The sequence below is a fragment of the Oenanthe melanoleuca genome, chromosome Z, assembly GCF_029582105.1.
Source record: "Oenanthe melanoleuca isolate GR-GAL-2019-014 chromosome Z, OMel1.0, whole genome shotgun sequence".
Classification (NCBI taxonomy): domain Eukaryota; kingdom Metazoa; phylum Chordata; class Aves; order Passeriformes; family Muscicapidae; genus Oenanthe; species Oenanthe melanoleuca.
In genome coordinates, this window is record NC_079362.1 from 65,588,153 (window position 1) to 65,609,224 (window position 21,072).

The 21,072-nt window shown below is 43.1% G+C and overlaps 3 protein-coding genes across 6 annotated transcripts in view; 1 reads left to right on the forward strand and 2 right to left on the reverse strand.

Annotated features, from left to right (window-relative positions):
* Positions 1–575: 575 nt before the first annotated feature.
* On the reverse strand, positions 576–5,207 carry BRIX1 (biogenesis of ribosomes BRX1). Its single transcript, XM_056513321.1, has 10 exons — positions 4,966–5,207; positions 4,160–4,271; positions 3,735–3,778; positions 3,036–3,106; positions 2,608–2,657; positions 2,442–2,515; positions 2,292–2,342; positions 1,908–2,009; positions 1,280–1,408; positions 576–971 (listed from the first exon to the last, which is right to left on the reverse strand). The coding sequence occupies exons 1-10, from the start codon at positions 5,152–5,154 to the stop codon at positions 702–704; spliced, it is 1,092 nt and encodes a 363-aa protein (XP_056369296.1). The 5' UTR covers positions 5,155–5,207; the 3' UTR covers positions 576–701.
* A 7-nt stretch (positions 5,208–5,214) lies between these two features.
* Positions 5,215–10,442, forward strand: RAD1 (RAD1 checkpoint DNA exonuclease). The gene is made up of 5 exons (XM_056513322.1): positions 5,215–5,520; positions 7,033–7,141; positions 7,769–8,027; positions 8,378–8,476; positions 8,791–10,442. Exons 1-5 carry the CDS (start codon positions 5,233–5,235, stop codon positions 8,972–8,974), a joined length of 939 nt encoding a protein of 312 aa, XP_056369297.1. The 5' UTR covers positions 5,215–5,232; the 3' UTR covers positions 8,975–10,442.
* Positions 10,443–18,918: 8,476 nt separating this feature from the next.
* The window catches only part of RAI14 (retinoic acid induced 14), an 87,185-nt gene continuing 85,031 nt past the window's right edge, over positions 18,919–21,072 (reverse strand). For all 4 annotated transcript variants that reach the window (XM_056513325.1, XM_056513323.1, XM_056513324.1 and 1 more), the window contains one exon: positions 18,919–20,947. In XM_056513325.1, coding sequence (XP_056369300.1) covers positions 20,870–20,947 — 78 coding nt within the window. In that variant the 3' untranslated portion in view covers positions 18,919–20,869. The remainder of the gene's footprint in view (positions 20,948–21,072) is intronic.

Below are 21,072 nucleotides of genomic sequence, written 5' to 3' on the forward strand. Positions count from 1 at the left end.
AGTTAAAGAGGATCTGGATGATGACCATAGCCATATGGCTTAGCGTCACTTAGTTCTGCAAGGAGTTAAGCTGGGCTCAATGATACTGATGGGAGTCCTTTCCAACACAACTGTGTATATTAGACTATACAACTGTTATATATTAGACTATCTGAACTGAGCACATGCCTATATATTCAAATCTTTCTTTCCAATCATATGGAACACACCACTTTGCTCAAGTTATACGAGATTTCCTTCAACAGGTCAGCTTCCTCTTGAGCCAGTTTTGTCCTTTCAGCAGTAAGATGATGGAAATCGAAACAGAGTAACCAAATAGAAACCTAGCACAAGAAAGATTTTGAAACACAAGGAAGTTTAAGGGACTGCACAGGGAGACAAACTAGTCAGTGGAAGAACCAGGTCAGGAACTGTGAACTAGATGAAAGGCATGTAAAGAAATAGCTCCAGAGAAGCTGTCCAGAGAGGTTGTGGATGACCCATCCCTGAAGTGTTTAAGGCCAGGTTGAATGGGATGCTGTGTTATTTCTCAAAACCCAGAATCCCAGAAGAAAATAAAGAATGCAAACTCAATATTTATAAAGAAACATACATTTTGTTTACTTAAAAACTGAAATTCAGACATGTTTGTCTGTACAATGTAAATTCCAATATTCACAATATTCAGTTGATATTGTATGAAGTTTCATCCCTTGTACCACCTATGCAGATCCTTCAGTTCTGAATAGCTTTTTTTGCTTCTTCCTCTGAATTTTGCGTAGCTTCTTCTTATCTTTAACAATTGGCTTTGATTCTGGTTTCACAAACTGTATTTCCACTGGCTTCTCTTCAGCTGGAGTTTCAAAGACTACTTCGGTAGGATCTTCTTCAACAAGGACCTTAGCCCCTTTTTTCTTAATCTTTTGCACTTCTTTCACTTGCTGCTTCTCTCTAAACTTAGCTGCCACTGACAATCTTATCAGCCGGCGATGCTATAAAAATAAGAATTTAAATTTCATCTTGTTTCAAGCAAGATGGAAGAAATCTGGTGCTAAAGAAACACGTGCTAATTTCTCTGCTTAATTGTCAAGACCCTCGGTGTAATGCCATCTTCCCAGTTGACATGACTCCTGCATGCACTCATTTGATGATTGCAAAACTACTCTGTTTCCAAACTGTTTAGGGCATTACAAAGTGTCATGGGGAAAGGCATACTTGATGCTTCGGCACAGACTGACTGCAAGGGTGGTTTTCAAATTTGTTGCTAAATAAAATAGAAAACAAAGACAGAGCTGCTTACCATATTTGGGGATTGGTAATGAGGATTTTCGTATAGAGTTGGTCCTCCAAAGCTACCTTGGAAGATTTTTATAAGGTTCAGGACAAATCGAGGCCCAATTTCAACTAGAGATGCATCTTCTTCTATTATCTGCAATAAAAAGAACACTTTCTCTATTTCTCACAGATCTAATAAAAGCACATGACTTTGCAGGCACCTTGCAATACACACCTAATTAAAATCTGAGATACAGTACCTGATTAGCTAGATTTGTATAAACCCAGTTCTGCACATAAAGCAGTTCTTTGAAATTCAAGCAAACTTTTGGAGTACTTGGTATTTGTGAATTCCTTCTACAGAACAGTAAAACTTTGGGTCAAAGCAGCAATTTAGGTTAAGGCACAGTTTAGGCCTAGGGTAGTACATCCTAGACATCCCTCACAGAATCACAACTCAATGAATGCAAGTTCAGTGAAACAGATCTCTCCAGAGAAATGGGATTAGGTAAATCATTTCAGGACACTGAATCTGCAAGCACCAGGGGCTGGCATATTCTGATAACAACAATAATGGTTATTATCTTAATTAATGGATCTGATATGAAATTACTCCCTGAACTCCTTCTGAAGAGCTAAGAGAGACCACTCACCTGGTAATTGCGAAACCAGATCCTTTCATCAGTGACACTGAAGGTGAAAACATGATCGACAAAAGGCTGGCTTTTGGGGTGGTACTGTGGTGTACTAAATATCTGTAATAAAAGGCAGTGTTTCTGAACATCTGCAATTTAAGAGGTCAAACATAAACGGCTCATTTTCAACTCCTTTTAATTTTCTAAGATCCCAAACCCAGGTTACATTTCATAACCCAAAACCTAAGAAAAAGTGTCTGCGTCTAATCATAAGAATATGATCCCAATCCTCTGTGATCTTTTCAAAGTTCAGAAGTGTAAAACTGCTACTTGAAAAAAAGATTTTTAAGTATGTTGCCAAAAAACATCTTTAATGAAGAAACACCATAACTACAGACTGACCTGAATAAACAATTCTTTTAGCAGGGCATAGTGTGGCTCCCGGTCAAATATCTACAAAGAATAAAAATGTTATTTTTCATACAAGGCAAAATGCAATAGTCATGCAAAAACAATAAAAACATACTCAAATAAAATAAAAGCTGTACTTACTGGATCAAAAGACAAAAGGGGTCTTGAACCCCTTAGGCAATTTCCTGTCATCTTCAATTCAGCCAGTGTGTGAACTACAGTGATTAGAAAAAAAAAATTATTACTTACAGAAAATCTTTCAGACAAGACAGCAAGAATACAAACACAATAATGTCCACCAGCTTACCATTCTGCACCAAGAATTTAGCAGATGGTCCGTGTGGTGTGTTTGAAAGCCTGCAGAGGACAGGTGGGGAAGAGAGAAAGAAAAATGTTAACAGCAGCCAGAAGATATGCTGGATTTCCACACTGCACCCCAACCAGTTATTCCTGCCCTGAAGTAGTTTCTGTCACTTTTATAGCTGTACTGAATTCCTTTAACATGCTTCATAAACACTTGTTTTCTAAATAATTTCGTAAAATGCTTCTGCAAAGAGTCTCCAAAAGCTTGTCATGCACTGTAAATTTGCACTATCCACAGAAGTGCAATATTAGAACAAATTTAACTAAGCAGCACTATTTCATGCATCTTCACTGTTACAGTAGGAACTTCAGCTAGAACTGAAGCATCTGCAGCTATAAACAGAAATGTAACACAACATAACAATTCCTTACCACATGTAGAGATCCTGTTTCTTTTTGGCTTCAAAAAAGATGCACTTATTGCAGTTTTTCATTTCACATACCTACACAAAGCACACCAAATTAGCTGTTTACAAGCATTCTGAAGACATTTTCTTAAACTTTCTACAGTCATCTCTAATATTTTCCCTCTCTAAAATGCAAGTTCAAAAGCAAGATCTTGTATTAAATGACACCTACTGATACCCAAATTTTGGTTATGGCTTTTTTGGGTTGTGATTTTTTTTAAAATCTCATGTACTTACTACAAGGAGTAATAACTTTATTAAAGCTACAAACAACCTGATAAACTCTCTAGCATACAAACATAAGACAAACTGAGACATTAGGTTCTAGGTTCAGAACTATCAATGTCCTACTAAATCTGGGCTGACTGCATATTTGTGTCCTTCACTGTTCAATACAAGCTGTACTACACCTCTTACCTACACAGAAAAGCACATTATGCTGTATTTCTTCATGATGAAAATCTGTATCTAATTAAAAGTTTAATTCTGGTTTTATTTATCAAAAGTCAACTTTGTGTTTAAACAAAAATACGAAGCTTTTGTATATCCATAATTTTCGCCTATGAAGTCACACTTTGACCTCGGTTGTCCCTTTCCCTTGCATGCTGAATTCCCATAGAAAATAAAATAAAATAAAGAAGGACCAAGATAAATTCTGAATTACCTCATTGATTACAAATAACTGATCTTTACGGTCCATTTTAGTATCTGGAAGACAAAAAAAACATTTACAAGGCTGGAAAACCAATTTAATACAAGATATTCTTCTTGTAAAGTTTTTTGCAAAAATGTTACTAGTTTATAAATGTAAGGGTAATTATCAAATTGTTTCTGTAATGTTATAGAATAAATAAACATAGCAACAAAACTATCTGTGTAGGTTTGGGACTGATGCCACAGCATTCACCAGAAAATATCATGATATAACAATTGTTTTTCTTGTTGGCTCAAAAGGTGCCTGTTTAAGATACAAGTTTCACCAAAACTTTCCTGTACCACATTTTTTTTAAATAAAAGAACAGGTTGGTAGGAGCTCTTGGCTTAAAAGTATTCTCAAAGTATAAGTTAGGAATGATGTTCAACCCCCACCTGCTTTAGAGTGAGGCATCAATGTCCTTAAGTCCTGCATTAGGTGTCTTGTTCTGAAATTAATTCCACGCGAGGAGAATATCAGCACTCGCTCCTTGTTTTTCCATTTGCCCTAGAGAGAAGATACAAGTTATGTGGGAAGCTTTTAGCCTTAATACTGTTATAATGCAGCAGAAACAAAAGTTTGGACAGTAAATACAGAAAGACATAGCATAAACCTTTGTTTTTATCTGCCTGCTCGGACAGAACCATGCTCTCAGCAAGAGTGGAGATTCCCTACAGAGCAGGGGGGCACTGCTTGTACAGGAGGAACCGTCCTCATCCTGATCCGCTCCCAGGCACGGCCTTTCACTCCCACAGAAGTACGAAAAAGCCACGAGCATCGCTTACTTTCCTGCAAAATGGGTTTAGGGACAGCCCCAGAGCACAGCCCAGCTAATCCTGTCGATATTGCGAAATCTTTGTGTTTACGGTTTTCTTACAAGCAAACTATTACCGAAACCTTCCCCGTATGATCCATAAATGGAAGAGGCTCAATTTCCATACACCCTCTGTACACAACAGAATTGCCTAACTCTTGGAAATATTTCTGAGACTGAACTAACACATCTGATCGACATGGACCAGAACAGCGCTTTTCGCGCATTCCCACGGAAACGACGCAGCGCAACGTTTACTTTACTAGCGCCGGTATTGTAAAGGATTCCGAATAATCCTCTCTGTCCCGGCTGAGCAGCCGTGCTCCCCCAGGCGGCCCGAGCCCCGGCGCGGCGGGGCGGCCGGTGCCCCGGGCCGAGCGGCGGTACCTGGGACACGGGCGGCGGGATGCTGTATTCCTGCGGCGGGACGCTGTTTTCCTGCGGCGCGGTGCTGCGCTCCCGCGGGCCGTTCTCCGGCGCCGCCTCGCCCGCGCTCGGGGCGCTCCTGGCGCGCTTCGCCTTCCCCGCAGGCAGCGCTCCACGCTTCCTCTTGGCCGCCATCCGTCCCCACGCCATGCCGGGCTCGCTCTCCGCCGGCGCCACTTCCCGTGTCGCGTTTCCGGCGCTCGCGTTTCCGGCGCCGGCGGGGCTCTGATGTCACTTCCCGCTCGCGGGGCCGCGCTCGCTCTGCCGTGCCCGCGCCGCTCGCTCCCGGCGCGCCGCCCGCCGCGCTCCCGCTGCCCGCCCATGCCGCTCTCGGCGCGGCCGCCCGCCAGCGGCGAGCGCTACGCGCTGTCCGCCAGCCTGGACAATGCCCGGCACCTGTCCAGCCTCCTGCGGGCCGTGCACTTCCAGGACCACGCCACCTGCCTGGCCACGGCCAGCGGGCTGCGCGTCACGGTGGAGGATGCCAAGTGCATCCAGGCCAACGCCTTCATCCAGGTACGGGGACATCGGCGAGGGGCAGGGCACGGCTGCCACACACCTGGCACAGGTTACCGCCGCTGTCGCAGCACCGGGAGGACGGGGAGCCACTGGACAGGGTCCAGCGGAGGCCACAAAGATGATTAAACGAGCAGAGCATCTCTGTTGTGAGGAGAGCCTGCGGGAGCTGGGTCTGTTTAGTCTGGATAAGAGCAGACTGAGGGAGAATCTAATTAATGCTTATAAATATCTCAAAGATGGGTGCCAAGAGAATGGTACCGGACTCCTTTCTGTGGTGACCAGTGGCAGAAAAGAGAGCAATGGGCATAAACTAAAACATTGAAGTTTCACCTCAACATGAGGAGAAACTTCTTTACACTAAGGCTGGAGAGCACTGGAACAGAATGCCGGGGAGGTTGTGGAGTTTCCTCATTCAAACCCCGCCTGGACTGTTTGTGTGTCACCTGCTCGAGGTGACCCTGCCTTGGCAGAGGGCTTGGACTGGATGCTCTCCAGAGGTTCCTTCCAACCATAACGATTCCATGTGCTCGCCTGCAGAGAAGAGACTTTGCTGGAACCAAGGCAGAGGTGTGTGAGCTGGCATGGAGGAGGGTGAGGCTGCCCTTGTTTATGAGTGTCCATGCTGCTGGAGTTACAAACCTGCACCCAGTACATCCCTGCACACCTGACTGTGTGACACCAAACTCCTGACTCCTTCTGGCCATGCTGTGCATTGTTGCACAAAAAGGTGCTCAGAGTATCCCTCTTTAAGTGTTTTTATAGCTCATCCCAAAGCCAAAAGGTTGGATTTATGTTAACTGTGAAAGAGTACAGATTCAGAGGCACTTGATTGAAAATGGTTGTGCTGTGCTCAAAGCACCCCAGTTTTCCCTCTGGGCTGCCAGAAAAATAAGAAATTAGTTTTTCAAAAGCAGTTTTTTTCCAAAATGCCACCATGTTTTATTTCTGAGATACTCTGTTCTATTTCTGAGATACTCTACTGCTTTGTAGGTGCCACAAAGCAGCGAGTGCCAGTGACAAACAGGATAGCGTGGAGCAGTTTACCCCCATCAGGCTAGTGAAAGGCAGGGTTCAGCACATATTTTGGAGTGGTGAAGTCACTGTTCTGTTCTGTTATTATGTACTTCTAGTATTTGGAATGTTTATTCATGCTCTGAGCTTAAAAAAGCAAGTATTGTTACTGGAGAAGGATGATACATTGTAAAGTTCCCTGAATGTTTCCAGCTCCAGAAGTAAGAGGCTCTAGGCTTTAACATTTGTGGCTCGTGCTTAAACCGTAAAAGACAAGTGTTTAGGATTTCATGTTTATGCCATCCTACCTTGTTTCAAGTGTGGCCTGATTGTGTTTTCTTAGGTTTGAGGATGAAGACACATTTTTCTATAATTGAAGCTGTGTTGCACGTAGAAATCACTTTGTATTGCACTGAATTCTGAAACGGAAGCTCTGAAGTACAAATTAAAATAATTGCAGAAACTCTGGATTTTTTATCTCTCTGCTTTAACTTACAGGCAGAAATTTTTCAGGAATTTTCTGTTCAGGAGGAGTCGGTGATGTTCCGGATCAGTTTGTCTGTTCTTCTGGACTGCCTCACTATTTTTGGAGCCAGCTCCTTGCCAGGTGTGGTATATTTTCCATGGATCTACGTACTCTGGTGGAGTGTAGTGATACCATGGCAGCTTTCTGGGCAGTTCTACCCTCACAGCTCTGTATTGAGCTCCTCATTCCACTGCAGTTTTGGTAGTGGCTGGCCTAAAGATCTAAATCAACTGTGCTAAAGAGCACTGTGGTTTTGGGAAACCAGAGGTTCGGGTGGTGATAACCTGCAGCAGGAGGGTGTGATCACAGCACAAGCTCAGCTGCATTAACTTCAGCTTGGGTTGCACAGCTAACAAGAGCAATAAGGAAAGATGATGTGAGCCAGAGAGCCAGAGTACCACAAGCATTTTCCAATTCCTCTGAGCTATTTTTGGCATGTCTTCATTGTCACAGTTGGTGTTTCCTGGTGGGTTGAAATTATTTGGATTTGAGTTGTCTACACACAAGTAATTTAATTTTACTGCAGAACTATTAGCATTTCAGAGAATGTCTAGGAGGCAGCATTAAGAGTGCTTCAGTAACATATTGGAGGCTGGACCAAACAAGGTGAATCAAATTGATCTGTTCCCCTTGTGCCAGAAAAATGTGAGTTTTCTAAAGTGGTCAAATGTCCTAGCTATGCTGTCTGTGGAATGTTCTTTTTTTCAGGAACATCAACAGCCCTTAGAATGTGTTATCGTGGTTATGGGTATCCCCTGATGCTGTTCTTGGAAGAAGGAGGAGTAGTAACAGTGTGCAAAATCAACACTCAAGAACCTGATGAGTTGTTAGATTTTGATTTCTGCAGTACAAAGGTTGTTAATAAAATTATCCTGCAGTCAGAGGGACTACGAGAAGCATTTGCTGAACTGGATATGACTAGTGAAGTTCTGCAGATTACCATGTCTCCAGATAAACCCTACTTCAGGTACTAGAAACAGCTTTCAACTCAAAAGTTCGTGCTTGGCTTCCTTTGGTGAGGACTGGAAGTTTTCACAGTGGAGAGAGGGGAACTGTTTTAAAGTACTGGTTCATTTCAGGAAGAATTGTAATGAGTATAGCAAATCACAGTATATCTAATTAACATAATAATGAGTGTTTTCACAACCTGGTAAATGTGACACTGGTGTGGGCAGTTCAGCATTTTTTATTAAATAAAGTGAAACAAACAGCAGTGTTTTGTGAAGTAGACATGTAGATATGTACAATGAGTCATTTTGATGAGTTTGTACAGAGCTCTCAATCAGGCATTTTGAGATGGTGCTTTTTGTCTTCCAGGTTATCCACTTTTGGAAATGCTGGAAGTGCACATCTAGACTACCCTAGGGACTCTGATTTGATGGAAGCATTCCACTGTACCCAGACCCAGACAAACAGGTTAGAAAGCCTGTGACTGATGCCCTCTATGCTAGGTCATGCATTCTTGATGTGAAGTTTGAAAAGTGTTTTTGCATTACTATAACATTTATTTTATTAGCATGGGGAGCATAAATACTCTCCATCTGATAAAAGTCTGTGTCTGTAATCAAAAGCTAAGTGCTGACAAGGACTGTTTAATGTCACCAGGTAAAGACCAAATAATCGTGTTCTTAATTGTTTTTTGTTTATTCTGGGTCTTTATTCATTACTAATGTTTCAGCTCCTCTTTGTACAATGTATTTTTTTCATATTACTGTTTTTTTCTCCTGCAGGTACAAGATTTATTTGCTTAAACCATCCACAAAGGCACTGGCTTTGTCTTGTAAAGTGTCCATTCGAACAGATGCTCAAGGATTTCTTTCACTGCAGTATATGATTAGGAATGAAGATGGACAGATCTGTTTTGTGGAATACTATTGTTGCCCTGATGAGAACATCAGTGAGGCAGAACTGTAGGTCTGTGTGCTGGCGTCTGTAATATATTTTTGCTTATATAAAATATTACATTTTTTTACAAAACTAAATTAAAGATGTAGAGTTTGATAGAGTTAATATTGATTTTATTTTTAAACTCTGGAATAAGAAAGCTCAAGACTTTCATTTACTTCCACTGCAAACATTCTTAGCCTTGACTCAAATTGAAGCTGAAAAAGCAGAAAGAGGAGTTGATGTCCTATAAATATTGCTTCCAGCACAGATGTTAAAGTACTGTTTGTGTAATACATTGATGCTTTTTACGATGTTCTCCAAGAATTTTTGTTTGTATTATGTTTTTTGTCTTTGGCTTTCAGTAAGCAATTACACAAGGGAAAGTCTGAATACTGTTGTATATTAGCCAGTTAACTTTCAGTGACTTAAAACCAAATTTGTCTTGAAGGAGAATAACATTTTCAAACTGATCTCTTAATAGCAGCAGGTGGTTTCTTGCTGGCAAATGCTGACATGTGTCAGTGAAGCCACTAGGCTTCTCCTCATCCTGATTAATTCTTAATATAACTCAACTCCTTGGAATTCCATCTGACACCAATTTACCATTTTGTCTGCAAACTGATGTTGAATTGGTAAATTGATATAGAAGCCAGGATTTACTGACTCATTATTCATAACTGTTCTGGCAACATCATTGTTTTGGATCAGTGGTTTATTACACATCTGCAAGAGTGCTGCAGCTGAACTGTTTCTGTATATTAATGTCCTCCTACTCTGCTGCTCTCTACTGGTGGTATTAACAATCAGGAGAGAGAAATGTTTCATATTGAAAGTTATTTATAAAACTCATTTGCCTTCTCAGTAGCCCTTTTCAACAACAGGAGTCACTCCTGAATTGCAGCAGGGGAATATCTGCCTGTGTCCCATGGAGCAGTGTTTTCAAATCACTGGGGCTGACCTCATGTTGCCTGAAATGGAGTGTGGTTCCTGGGCAGTTCTCTGCAGTGTCCCACCTCCAGAGCACCAGATGGGTTGTGCTTAGGTCAAAACTCCACTTGTCCTTTCATACCAACCAATCTGCCCAGAATGGGAAGTACCTGGGAACAGCCAGGCACTGCACTGGATGCAGAGTCTGCAGATCACACACAGAGACTGAGCCCTCCCTGCCTCTCTGCTGTGGGATGGGATCAAGGAGTCACCAATCTGCAGATGGTTTCTGCAGCTTTAGACTCTGGTGTAGTTTTGTTGTCTGTCAGATGAGGTCTTGCTTTGTTTTCTGTGGAAAACAGCGTGTTCATATGTTACCAAGTTGATTGTTCCACAATTCAATAGAACCCTTTGGGTTTATTTTAAGTTTAAAATGCTTTTGTGGATAATTTTTCACCTCTTGCTTATTGCCAGCAAGAGTATACTTTTGGAATGCACAGTGTTTTGTTGTTTTTTGTGCAAATAATTCATTTATTGCAATAAAGTTTACAGTAAAGTTAATAGTTTATATATCATTTATACATTTGTATTTATAAATTAAATTTAGAAACAATTACAAGTGTTTTAACTACAAGGCTGATATAGATACCTAATATTCTAAATTACTTTTATTATTCACTGGGGTTTTGTTCCAAACTAAAGTATACTCAGGACAGGTATAAATGAACTTCCTTCTGGCTTACTGTGTCAATTTCTTCAATGAAAAAAAAAGTTATGGTCTCATTGGGAATTATTAATGCTATCCCTGACTCCTGAGTATCCAGGATGATTTACATAATCCCTGGGCAACAGGATAAAAATTAAGTAGGACCCACCACTTTCTTGGTGTGATTTTATTTTAGAATATCTGAGTTTCTTGTATTGTGCTCAGGAATTGTGGCTTAACATTTGAATTTTTATGTAATTGCCTACAGATGTATTGTGTTGCTTCTTGAAATACTACTTATAATGATTAGCCTACCAACAGTGATCATGGAAGTAATCCTCTAAGAAGTTAGAACACCACAAAATACCAGAAATTAACTTGCATTTAAAAAATTGTTAAATAAATGTGAATAAATAAATGTATCAAAGACACATGGTTTGTGCAGGACTCAGTGTCTGTACCCCAAATAGGCTGAGTCCTGGCCTAGGTGCCCAGAGGTAGGGGACTGCTTGTGCACTTTAACTTCATGGACATGGTTTTAGGGAGACAAGAACATGGGAGGTGTGTCTACAGATTTGGTGCTGAAAGGCAGTGAATTGATTTAGGATCCATCTGTGATGTATTTGATTACATTTCTGTGTTCAAACACAGTAAAATAAAAAGGGTGAAGAGGAGGATGATGACTTGAAGGGCACTGTATCTTTTTGACCTAGTAAGTTATTTAAATTCTGCAGATATCCATTGCTGCATTAGATATCCTGCTGCACTTTGCATGGGATCCAAAACTCAGGTTACCTTTACTACACTTTGTTTCTGCCATTTAACAAGATATTAGACTACAGGAAACCTGCAGCTGAAGAAGTGTTCAGGTCATGGTTTTTTTCTTTTAGTAGTATCACAGAGGAGGCTTGTCATAACTCAGATTTTGCCCACCTGCATTATTTTAAAATGGTGCATGCAAGTTCTCAGAATTACTTGTCATGTGAAGTAAACCAGTTTGTGGGGTGGAGCTGTAAGCAGTGCCTTCCACCTGGGTTCAGCTGTGATGGTGCTGCCTGGCAGCTGTGATGGGCAGCACTGGGGGCTGTGGGCATCCCACATCCAGAGGCCACAAAACTGGCAAGTGATTTCCCTCCAATTACTTTGATTTGTGATTTTCAGAGTAGGAACTGACCTCAAGTCTTCAAGAAGGCCCTCCTTTGATTCTACCAGAAAATTACTGGCAGTAGGCTTTGAGTCCCTGCCAGTCTTTGAAGATTCCAGAAGTCAAAATAATGCCTTTGACTCCTGGTCCTGACAATCTTTATGCAACAAAACACCAACCGTGCTGGTGCTACTATTATCTCCCACCTCCCAGCATGTTGAATTTTGGTATCTCCTTGGCTTTCTACAACAATTTGGATCCATAAAGCACAGAATTCCCCAGGAGGAATTCAGTTCTATACCTCAGTTTCAAAGTTAGTGGTGGAAAAGAATAAGTTGTTTAGTTTTTATTTAATTTAGTTGTTTATTATTTATTTACACATGGATTTACAAGGAAATAGTACTCTTACACACTTGACTAGATGAGTCTTTAGTGAGGTTAGTGGAGCAGCTGGAAGTGCTGGGGTAAGCCATGTGCTGTTTCCTGTAGGTGTCAGCTTTTAACCTCATTTTGTAACAGCTTGAAAAATCCAGCAGGTGGGTCTTACCAAAATAAATATGTAGAAACCGTGTGTAGTAGCACCAAGCAGTGCTTTTGATGAACATTAACATTAAAGAACACTAACATTAAACTGAACAAATACCAGAATTATTTTTAAAATGCTGCTGTTACAGAATAGTTGCTTGATGCCTTCTTGTTGAGACAAAAACTCATTTTTATGTGAATCACTGTTTGTGGGGGCCAGGACTGTTTAGGTATAAATGGACGAGGTAACAGGTGGGTTCAGCCTCTTTCTACCCTGCTTCTGCACTTACCTGGGTGTAAGGACAGCAGGGCAGTGCATTGCATTGTTACAGCTGATTGCAAGGGCTCTTCCAGGCAGAGTGCTGGAGGGAGATGCAGTCGGGTGCCCCACACAGCTCTGATCTCCGTGGAGTAACAGACTCCCACAGAAGGAGAAGTGGGCTTGAATGTCCACTACGACTGTGAACATCAATCCATGTGAGTATTTTGGAGGAATGCGTCCGAGGGAGTCTAGAAAGAGCTGCACTGCCCAGGAAAATCTTCACTTTTGTAATACCTTTGAAAATCTGAGCAGAGAGACAGTGGGAATTTCACTCCCACTTTAATCCTCACCCCATCAGCGTTTGAGATGGGGTAGTGGGTGGGGGCCTGGGTCTGTATGTGGATTAAAACTCTCAGTGGAAATCTGACCAGCCTCCTACCCCTTCCAGTTCAGATGGGACCATGGAGCTGACCAAGGAAGAGCAAGTGAGTAAAAAACCGGAGGTCTGAGATAGGAAATCTGTCTGAACATATGTTCGGATTTTACCCTGTAAATTCCAGTGGAGCACAGTAATGGGCTTGCAAAATAAGGGAGGCATGGAACCATTCCACCCAATTAGGCACTTGCACCCATAATCAACCAGAAAGGAAACTTAATCTGTGAGATAGATAGAGCTAACAAGCCCTAAGTTATGTCCAGGTGTTGGAAAGATAAATTACTTGCTGGCAGAATTGCCTTGTTAACCTTCAAGGGTCTCTTGCCTGGAGGGAGGTTAACAAAGCTTGGGAAGAAGGATGTACTATTGATGGTAGGTAGACAAAAAGAATGCAGAACTTCAAGGCCACAAGGACGTATGGCAGAACTCCCAAGATAAGGGAGAAACTAATAAAGCCAACTCAGCAACTGTGCTGAAACTGACTCCGACTGGGTAAAAAGAATTCCAGAACGGAGAAATCATTACAGACTGACTCATGGCCCACCATGCCAAAAGAAGATGAAGACTGAGGGTGCCGAATAATTAGCATAAGAACTGAGAGAACCATTACCCGATAGAAGGTAGAATACTAATTAATAAGAGGACTGTGTCCCTTCTAGCCCATGAACATTAATGCCTATGTTTGCTAATGTTGAGGGATACACATGGTGCAGGCAGTTGTGTTTGCAAGCTGAATTCGAGATTCAGGTTGAGCTGTGGGTGGGAGCCCAGAGAGAGACAAGAGGCCGTGAACTGCGAACCGTGTGATTAACAAAGAGCACAAAGCCCGGTGAAACCAGCCAGGGTGAGGGGAGACACAGCAGAGGCCGGCAATTGCATTTTGGATAGCAAAAGAGGTGAAGACGGGTGATGCCAGCAAGGTGAATTGCAACGGAGGGCGTGGCAGGAGTCGACTGGAGAGGAAGAGCTACATTTGCACCTGGGTTCCTTTCTTCGGAGGTCTCTCCTCGGAAGCATCAGCACAAGCTGTTTCTGTGTAACTGAGCCGTGAATAAATGGCTTTGTGGAAGGAGACGTCCGAGACTCATTCATGGGAAACCCGGGGTGGAACCAGCAAGGCAACCTGGTCTGACTGTGAGTGGAGTGTTTGGGGCATCCGCTGCCGCACTGGAGCCGCCTGTTGTGATGGGCTTCGGTCCCAGCTGTGAAAGTCTGGGAGTGTGACTGCCGCAGAGGCTCAGCAGTGGTCAGACTGCGGAGTTTCCTTAATACCAGAATGTATAAACAGCAAAAAGTTTTGAGAGTTGGTGTGCTTGATTGGTGGAATACCACTGAGCACTCAACCTTGCACAACTGGAATAAATAACCGGCGCTTCTCTTGAGTGTGTCATTAGTTGCCTGTTGTACACAATGTGCCAAACACGTATGCTCTCCAAATAAACTAAAAGTGGCACGGAACAGGCTCCAGAGGAGCTGGGGTATATCCAGGCTGCTGCTGTGAGCAGTCACTCTCCAGAGCTGACCAAGGCTCCCAGAAAAGCTGTCAGAGAGGCACAGCGCTGTGCAGAGCTGCGCGCCCTCCACTTCCTCCACGCTGCGACCCAGCCTGGGTGATCCCGGTCGGCTTTAATTACGCGGATATTTGCAAGGGAACGACGCCAGACACCCACCGACCAAAGCATCTGCGGAGGAAACACTGCCAGCCTGCCCCTCGCAGGCCGCCGGACGGTGACACGAATTCTTCACGTGGCACAAGGGCAGGAATTTCAGAGACCTCTGAAAACCACACAGCCGCCCTCAGAGAGCGCAGGGCTTGGGGCCAGAGCCGCTCCCACCGTCCAGTCCAGACCCTCGGCACTCGTGCAGGGAACAATGCAGAAGCAGCACAGCCAGGGAGCACCTGCCCTCCCCACCGGGACCTTCCTGCAGGCGCCTGGCTCAGAAATATTTGCGCAGGTACGTGTGCGCCGGGTCTGCAACATCTGTCCAGCTGTGCTCACACCCAGCTGTGGCCCCACCAATTGCTGAACGGAGCGCCGCATTCTTGGAAGCTGCACTTTGGACAGCAAGAATACAGACAACCTATTTCTAGGAATGGGGCAGTGCAGACCTTTGTGCTTTGAGTTGTCACTCCCCACAGTTTTCCAGCTGCGAGGGAGGCTCCGAGGAGAAGAAATGCCAGGTTTCTTTCTCAGGAATGTTTGAGGTTTTTTTCTTTTTGTCTGGAAAATGCAGTTTAATCCAGCACCAGATGCTTTGGGGGATGACTCCTGGTGGGCAGCAGAATGTTTACAGAGAAGCAAATGTACCCAAACATTTTTGGAAAGGGCTTCCGAATGTGTAGCAGGTGAGGACTATTGGTGCTCTACGACAGGGAATGAAGAAAGAGTGCTATGGGCCCTAGCCCAGCCATCACTAAGGAGCATTTCGGCTAGTCCCGAAGGGAAAAGTGACGGCAGTGGAGCAACATCCCATGCAGGCACACTGGTGTTTGTAGACAATGCCAGTCTCCCGAGGGTCACTGGGTACCAGCCGCAGCATCCCCCAGGCAGGGTTAACAGCAGCACACCGTGAGCGTGCTGGGCTCAGCCAGGCAGGCAGGAGCAGACGGCCACCCGCGGGGACAGGGGCAGACGGGCTCCAGCCCTGAGCTCCTTGCAGGAGATGATGTCACTGAGATGTGCCTGCTTCCAATCTCCAGCTGCTGGTAGGAGGCCCCATTACCAACTGTCTGAGCATTTCAGGCTGTTGGAAAATGTACAAAGGGGGCCAATACTGTGAATCTGGACAGATCAGCGTGCGAGCAGGCTTTTAAAATAATAGACTGAAAGCCCAACGATTGCATAAATACCTGTGTTAAACTCACCAATTAAGAGTCTGTCAGGGCAGCCAAAGGTTTGTAAATACCTACAAATGCAGTGCCATGAAATGCTGCAGGAACTACAGGTGGTACCACAAAACAGACCCTCCTGAAGCCACCCATAGGATTGGGGACTGGCACAAACCTTTGCTGCTTGTACAAAGGCAAGAATGGTCATCAGAGGAGCCCTGCAGGATGCCACATCGTGTCTGATGTGACAGAGGCTGTCATTTCTCCTAGAAGATGTTTTGTCACATAGTACTGAAGCTTAGGAAATCTAACTAACAGGTGTTGGGCAAAGCACAACCTTCTCACCATCAGCAGACTTGGCTGGTAGGTCTGTTCTGTAGTTATAAAAATTTGAACTCAGGCTTCCTCAAATTAGTAGACACTATATCACTGATTTTTATTTAGCTGCAATTCACCATTGTAATTCTAAGACAAGGGTTTTGAGGAAATGACTGCTGAGGAGAATGAATTTGTTACTGCCCTGAGAAGAACAAAGATGTAGAACCAAAACATGGTTCTAGTCTGTGCTTAGTGTCTCTGTTACTTATGTACAAAAGGATTGTGAAGGATCCAAACAGAGGAGGAAGCAGGGATGAAGAAAAGCATTTCAAAGTTCACTTCTATGAAATGCTCTGCTGAGAACTGGTGAGCACCCACAAGTATGCAGTGACTCATGGCTGCAGAACCAAGTGGTGGTATAGATGAAGGTTTCAAGGTACTCAAACTCTTGTAGTGTGCTTTGACATTAAATTCAGTACTTTTAGTATTCTCTGTGGCAGACCAAACCCACAGCTAATAGATGATTTAGGTGACTGAACTGTCCTAAAAGTCTTGCACCAATTTCTATTTGCTTGAAAAAATTTGCTGTGTTACAGCCGTGCCTGTGGAACATATGCTGGGATCTGCCTATGCTACTCTAAAACCTCCACACCTACCTCCCCCAGAGCTTTTCCACAGTTACTCAACAGGCACAGCTGCTCTGCAGCCTGGGTCCCGAGCAGCACATTGGGGCCCTGACCCCAGACAGCCAAAGCCACGGGAGGCTGTCTCTGCTCCAGGACCTGCCCTGCCCACACCACCTGAGACAGCCATTCTTCCCTGCAGCACTTTGGGTCTGCCTTCTGTGTCTGCCTCTTGCTCAGATGAGGGCTGGCACTGGTCTGAAGAAGCCCTAGGGTGCTTTGGTGGGCCTGACCCAAGCTAGAGCCTCCCTGGGAAAGGTCAGACAGGCAAATGGCATGACATGAACCCCCTGTTCCAGTGCCATGAGCCAGCTCTCCTCTCATGTCCCATATGGTACTCCAGCCTCTTGGCTTACCCTCCCCCCTCCTGAACACTCTATCTCGGCTGGTACCCCACCTGCCAGACCCCTCCAGAGAGAAGATTCGTGGTCTAACTCTGCAGCAATTTATGCAGCTCTGAAGCACTAGCACTAAAATCACACACCACCTACCTCTTTCTCCCCAGCCAGCCACTCTTTGGCAAACACACAGAACATGAAGTGGGCTTCAACAGCTCCATATAGTGAAATGGCATCTGCCAAGGGATTTCCTGCCAAATTCTGCACTGGCCCTTTCTTGGGAGCTTCTCCTGGGGCCCTCTGTGTGGTTTGCTGCAGCACACAGCAGCATGGTCTTCCCTGGACTTTTGCTGTCTTATGCTGACACACAGCACATCACATCACATCACCATGCAGCTGGCATGAGGAGAGGTGGGAAGGCAATCAGCAGGCCATTCTGCCGTCCCTGAGCCCCATGCTCAGCCAGCATGGGCAAGATTGGCTCTCTACCTGTGCCTCCACCCATGAGGCTCCAGCAGGAAGTCTGCTATGCAACATGCCCAGGAACCCAGACTCATCTCAGAGGATAATGCCCCCTGTGCTCAGGTGTCGGGTATGTGCCACTGTGTGCTGCTGCAGCCAAAAGATCTGTCTAACAGGGACACATGGCACACTGCAAAAAGTTCTCCTTCTGGGTTTTCACCCTCCACCATCTTCTCGTGTTGATTTGGGTTGGCAAAAGAAGGGCCCTGTGAGAGCCAGCTGATAAATAACCAGGGCAATACTTGCTTACAGGAACTTGTCTTTAGTTTACACAACAAGAGAAAGGGGGAAAAAGAAAAAAAAGAAGCAAAAGAAAACGGGATCTTAATGCAGATCTAGGATATGGTCTCCTCCAAGCTTCCATCTGATGCCTGCTACCATCCTTTGTCACTGAGACAGGACATAGGGTGGGTGAGAAGAGCTAGTATGCTCAAGCTCTCTGACCAAATTACATCTGTTGTGTGCAAACTGCAGTGAGTGAGTTTGGCAAGAGGAGTTTATTCCCAGCACTCATACATCTAATAGAGAGAGGGAAAGGCATTCACTATAAAAATGCTGCCCATGCTGTTATGACTGATCGTGCAGGAGGTCAGAAGCAGGTGTGGATGTTCCAGAACAGCAGCTTAGGCAGATGTACCCTGAAGGCCCAGATTCTGCATGTCAGTCTCTCTGTCTTCAAAGGAAACCTGGTGCTGGGCAGCTTACAGAAATTTGCTACAAGAGGCCAAAAAGCCCTGGGATGTGATCACAAGAGATGCAATTCCTTCAGGCAAGAATATACTAGCAAATAAGTCACTGATGGAACAGTTTCACAAATAAAACTGAGAAGAAACAATAAAAGACAATGGGGCTGACTGTTAAAAAGCAGATATATCCATATATCCGTGTTCATATACACTTACATACATTCCCATTGTAGTTCTGTGTGTGCAGTGCTGAAGAACTGTGGGACATTGCTGATCTGTGCTACAGCTCTAAGGTACTTTAAGCTTTGCTGGAATAAATCCAGTGACAAATGGGAAACCTGTATTACCTCTAGCAGGATGCCCATGTGAGAAATGGCTACAAACTTATCAATGAGATAGAAGGCATCATCTGCAAAACTCACTGCGTGGGGTTTGGACTGGATTTAGATAAAGACAGTTAACAATGAAGATGCAGTTTCAGGGAGGAAAACCTAGTTCTTGTGGCATCCATTTAAACAGGAGATATAGAACATATCTGTACTATGCTATAACAGTGTAGTGAGATTTCCCTCAATACAAAAAGTAAATGAAGACAAAAATGAAAAAAAAATTGGAAATAGTTTATTTGCTGCATGAGGAAACTTCTTGTAAATTACATATAAAGAAACTTGTTATGCTGTAGTATATAATTTCCAATATTCCACAAAGGTAATTGTAATAAATATACATACCAAATCAAAGTAGAAGACTAAATCCATCAGGCAACCTACAAAATGGTTCATCAAGTTTTATACTTGCAGCATTAGCATGCTTAAAATTTTGTTCTTTTTGAAGTGATGCAGCAAAATTGTTTTCACATTTCTTTGGAGCATTTTCAAAGCTGTCTAACTATAAAATACTGTTCAAAATTAGACGGCATTAGTTAAACCACTCAAGAAAAGTAACATCAAGGTCTAATTGATGCAAAGGTGGTGGTTTTCTTTTTGCTTTTAAAAATCCTTTTAGCTTTGCCAGAGTTAGGAATTATCTGATATAAGTGCACTATGAGTCCAGTCAGCCTGAGGCACTGCTGACTCCTGTCATATTATGACTCTATATAAACTTCATAGATTATATAGCTCTGAAAGATTTCTCTATTAATAGAGACATATCCCCATAGAATAAAAAACACACAATACCATATTGAAGCCGCAAGCTTGTTAAAATGGTTGTACCCTCAAGTGCAGTGTCTGCTTAAAACATTTTTCCATAGTTTCACTCTATTCCACATCAGGCATTTTTATTTGACTTTAAATGTAGAAGTGCTGATAAAGGCTTTATTGATGCCCCTAGCTTCTCGAAACAACATACAGAATTTTTTGACACCTCCTGCTGCTCTCTACCTATCATTTCTGTATTTTTTTGGAACAGCAGGCTGAATTTTACACTTCATTATTCTGGACGACACTGACAGACAGGTCTACTATTCCGTACAAATTTCTTACAAACAGAAAACACTTCACTATGCTTCACTATTACTGAATACTTGGGGGTATAAAAAGAAACTCTCTAAGACACAATTACCTAAAAATATTTGTTAATAAGCTTAATGCAAATATTATGTAGAAAAAATGGTTTCGTTACAAAAAAATTCATTAGAGGGCCAGTAAAAATATACCGAAGAGAAGATCTTTACAAAAGTGAGGTTAGGAAGTATGAGGCATTGACATTCACTGTAAACATCCTGTGTTCACTAGATTCCCTTGTCTAAAAGTATATGACCTGGTTTTGTTCCTGAGCTTCATGGCCAATGCTTGCATAGACAGCTAAACCTATCATAAAGGGCTATTTATAGAGACAGTTCTTTTTGTACATAACTTCAATAAACTAATGCTTTTACCTTTTGAAATAGTTCCATTCCACTACCAGGTAGTTAAGGAAACTATGAAGCATGGTATGGGTTTCATGTACTCAGTGCATTGGGTGAATTGGGGCAGCTACACTTTAGTGTGTTAATCTTAAATAATATTACACCAGGAAGTGTAGCTGTTTGATGTTCTGGCTTAGCATAAATATCAACTCCTGCTGGCTGCTGCAAGGTTCACTTCTGCTCTGCCAAAGACTGCACATGGCAAAATGCAGTCAGCCATCTGAGTGTTGCAGCATCAAACACACCCAGTAAAGATGCATCTTACAATCAGTACAGAAGACCTCGCAGAGTTTCACCTTTACCCAGGCAACACCAGTGCGTTCCTCCAGGTTAACCTGCTGCTGTTGGAGGAAGCTGGAAAAGTACTCACAAGGTAAACATGACATGGAGTGGCCTATGTAAAAAGTCTGAAGAGCATACTTGCATTTTGGGTATGAAAAGCAGGCATGTGTTTAGCTACTGCACATGGAAATGCACATGAAAGTGGTACAGACAGACAAATATATCCCCCTCACAAACAGCACAACAACACAAAAGCAGCAAATTGCCAATTTGAAATCTTATGTTAAGGCAAATCTAGATAAAACAACCATAACAGGATTAATAAAAATAGGGAGTTTTCCTTGGCTTTTTTGTTTACTTTTTCTGTGATTGGCTTTTACACATTGACAAAATTTGTTTAAGCACTTTCTGGACATCTTCATCCATTTGACCCTAGACAAAGGGAGAAAGAAAAAAAGATAATTGAATTCATGCACCTCTAGTCCTTAAGAATATTGACAAACTATTTTTCAGGTATAGTAATTAGATCCATTTCCCAAGTGGAAGCAGTGTTAAAT

Coding starts and splice junctions, on each gene's coding strand:
- BRIX1 (XM_056513321.1), bottom strand. CDS start 5,154: ATGGCGTGGGGACGGATGGCGGCCAAGAGGAAGCGTGGAGCGCTGCCT. Junction 4,272..4,965: donor TCCCGCCGCCCGTGTCCCAG/GTACCGCCGCTC, acceptor TCTTCTCTCTAG/GGCAAATGGAAAAACAAGGA. Junction 2,010..2,291: donor TAAAAGAATTGTTTATTCAG/GTCAGTCTGTAG, acceptor CTTTTATTACAG/ATATTTAGTACACCACAGTA.
- RAD1 (XM_056513322.1), top strand. CDS start 5,233: ATGTCACTTCCCGCTCGCGGGGCCGCGCTCGCTCTGCCGTGCCCGCGC. Junction 5,521..7,032: donor AGGCCAACGCCTTCATCCAG/GTACGGGGACAT, acceptor TTTAACTTACAG/GCAGAAATTTTTCAGGAATT. Junction 7,142..7,768: donor TGGAGCCAGCTCCTTGCCAG/GTGTGGTATATT, acceptor TCTTTTTTTCAG/GAACATCAACAGCCCTTAGA.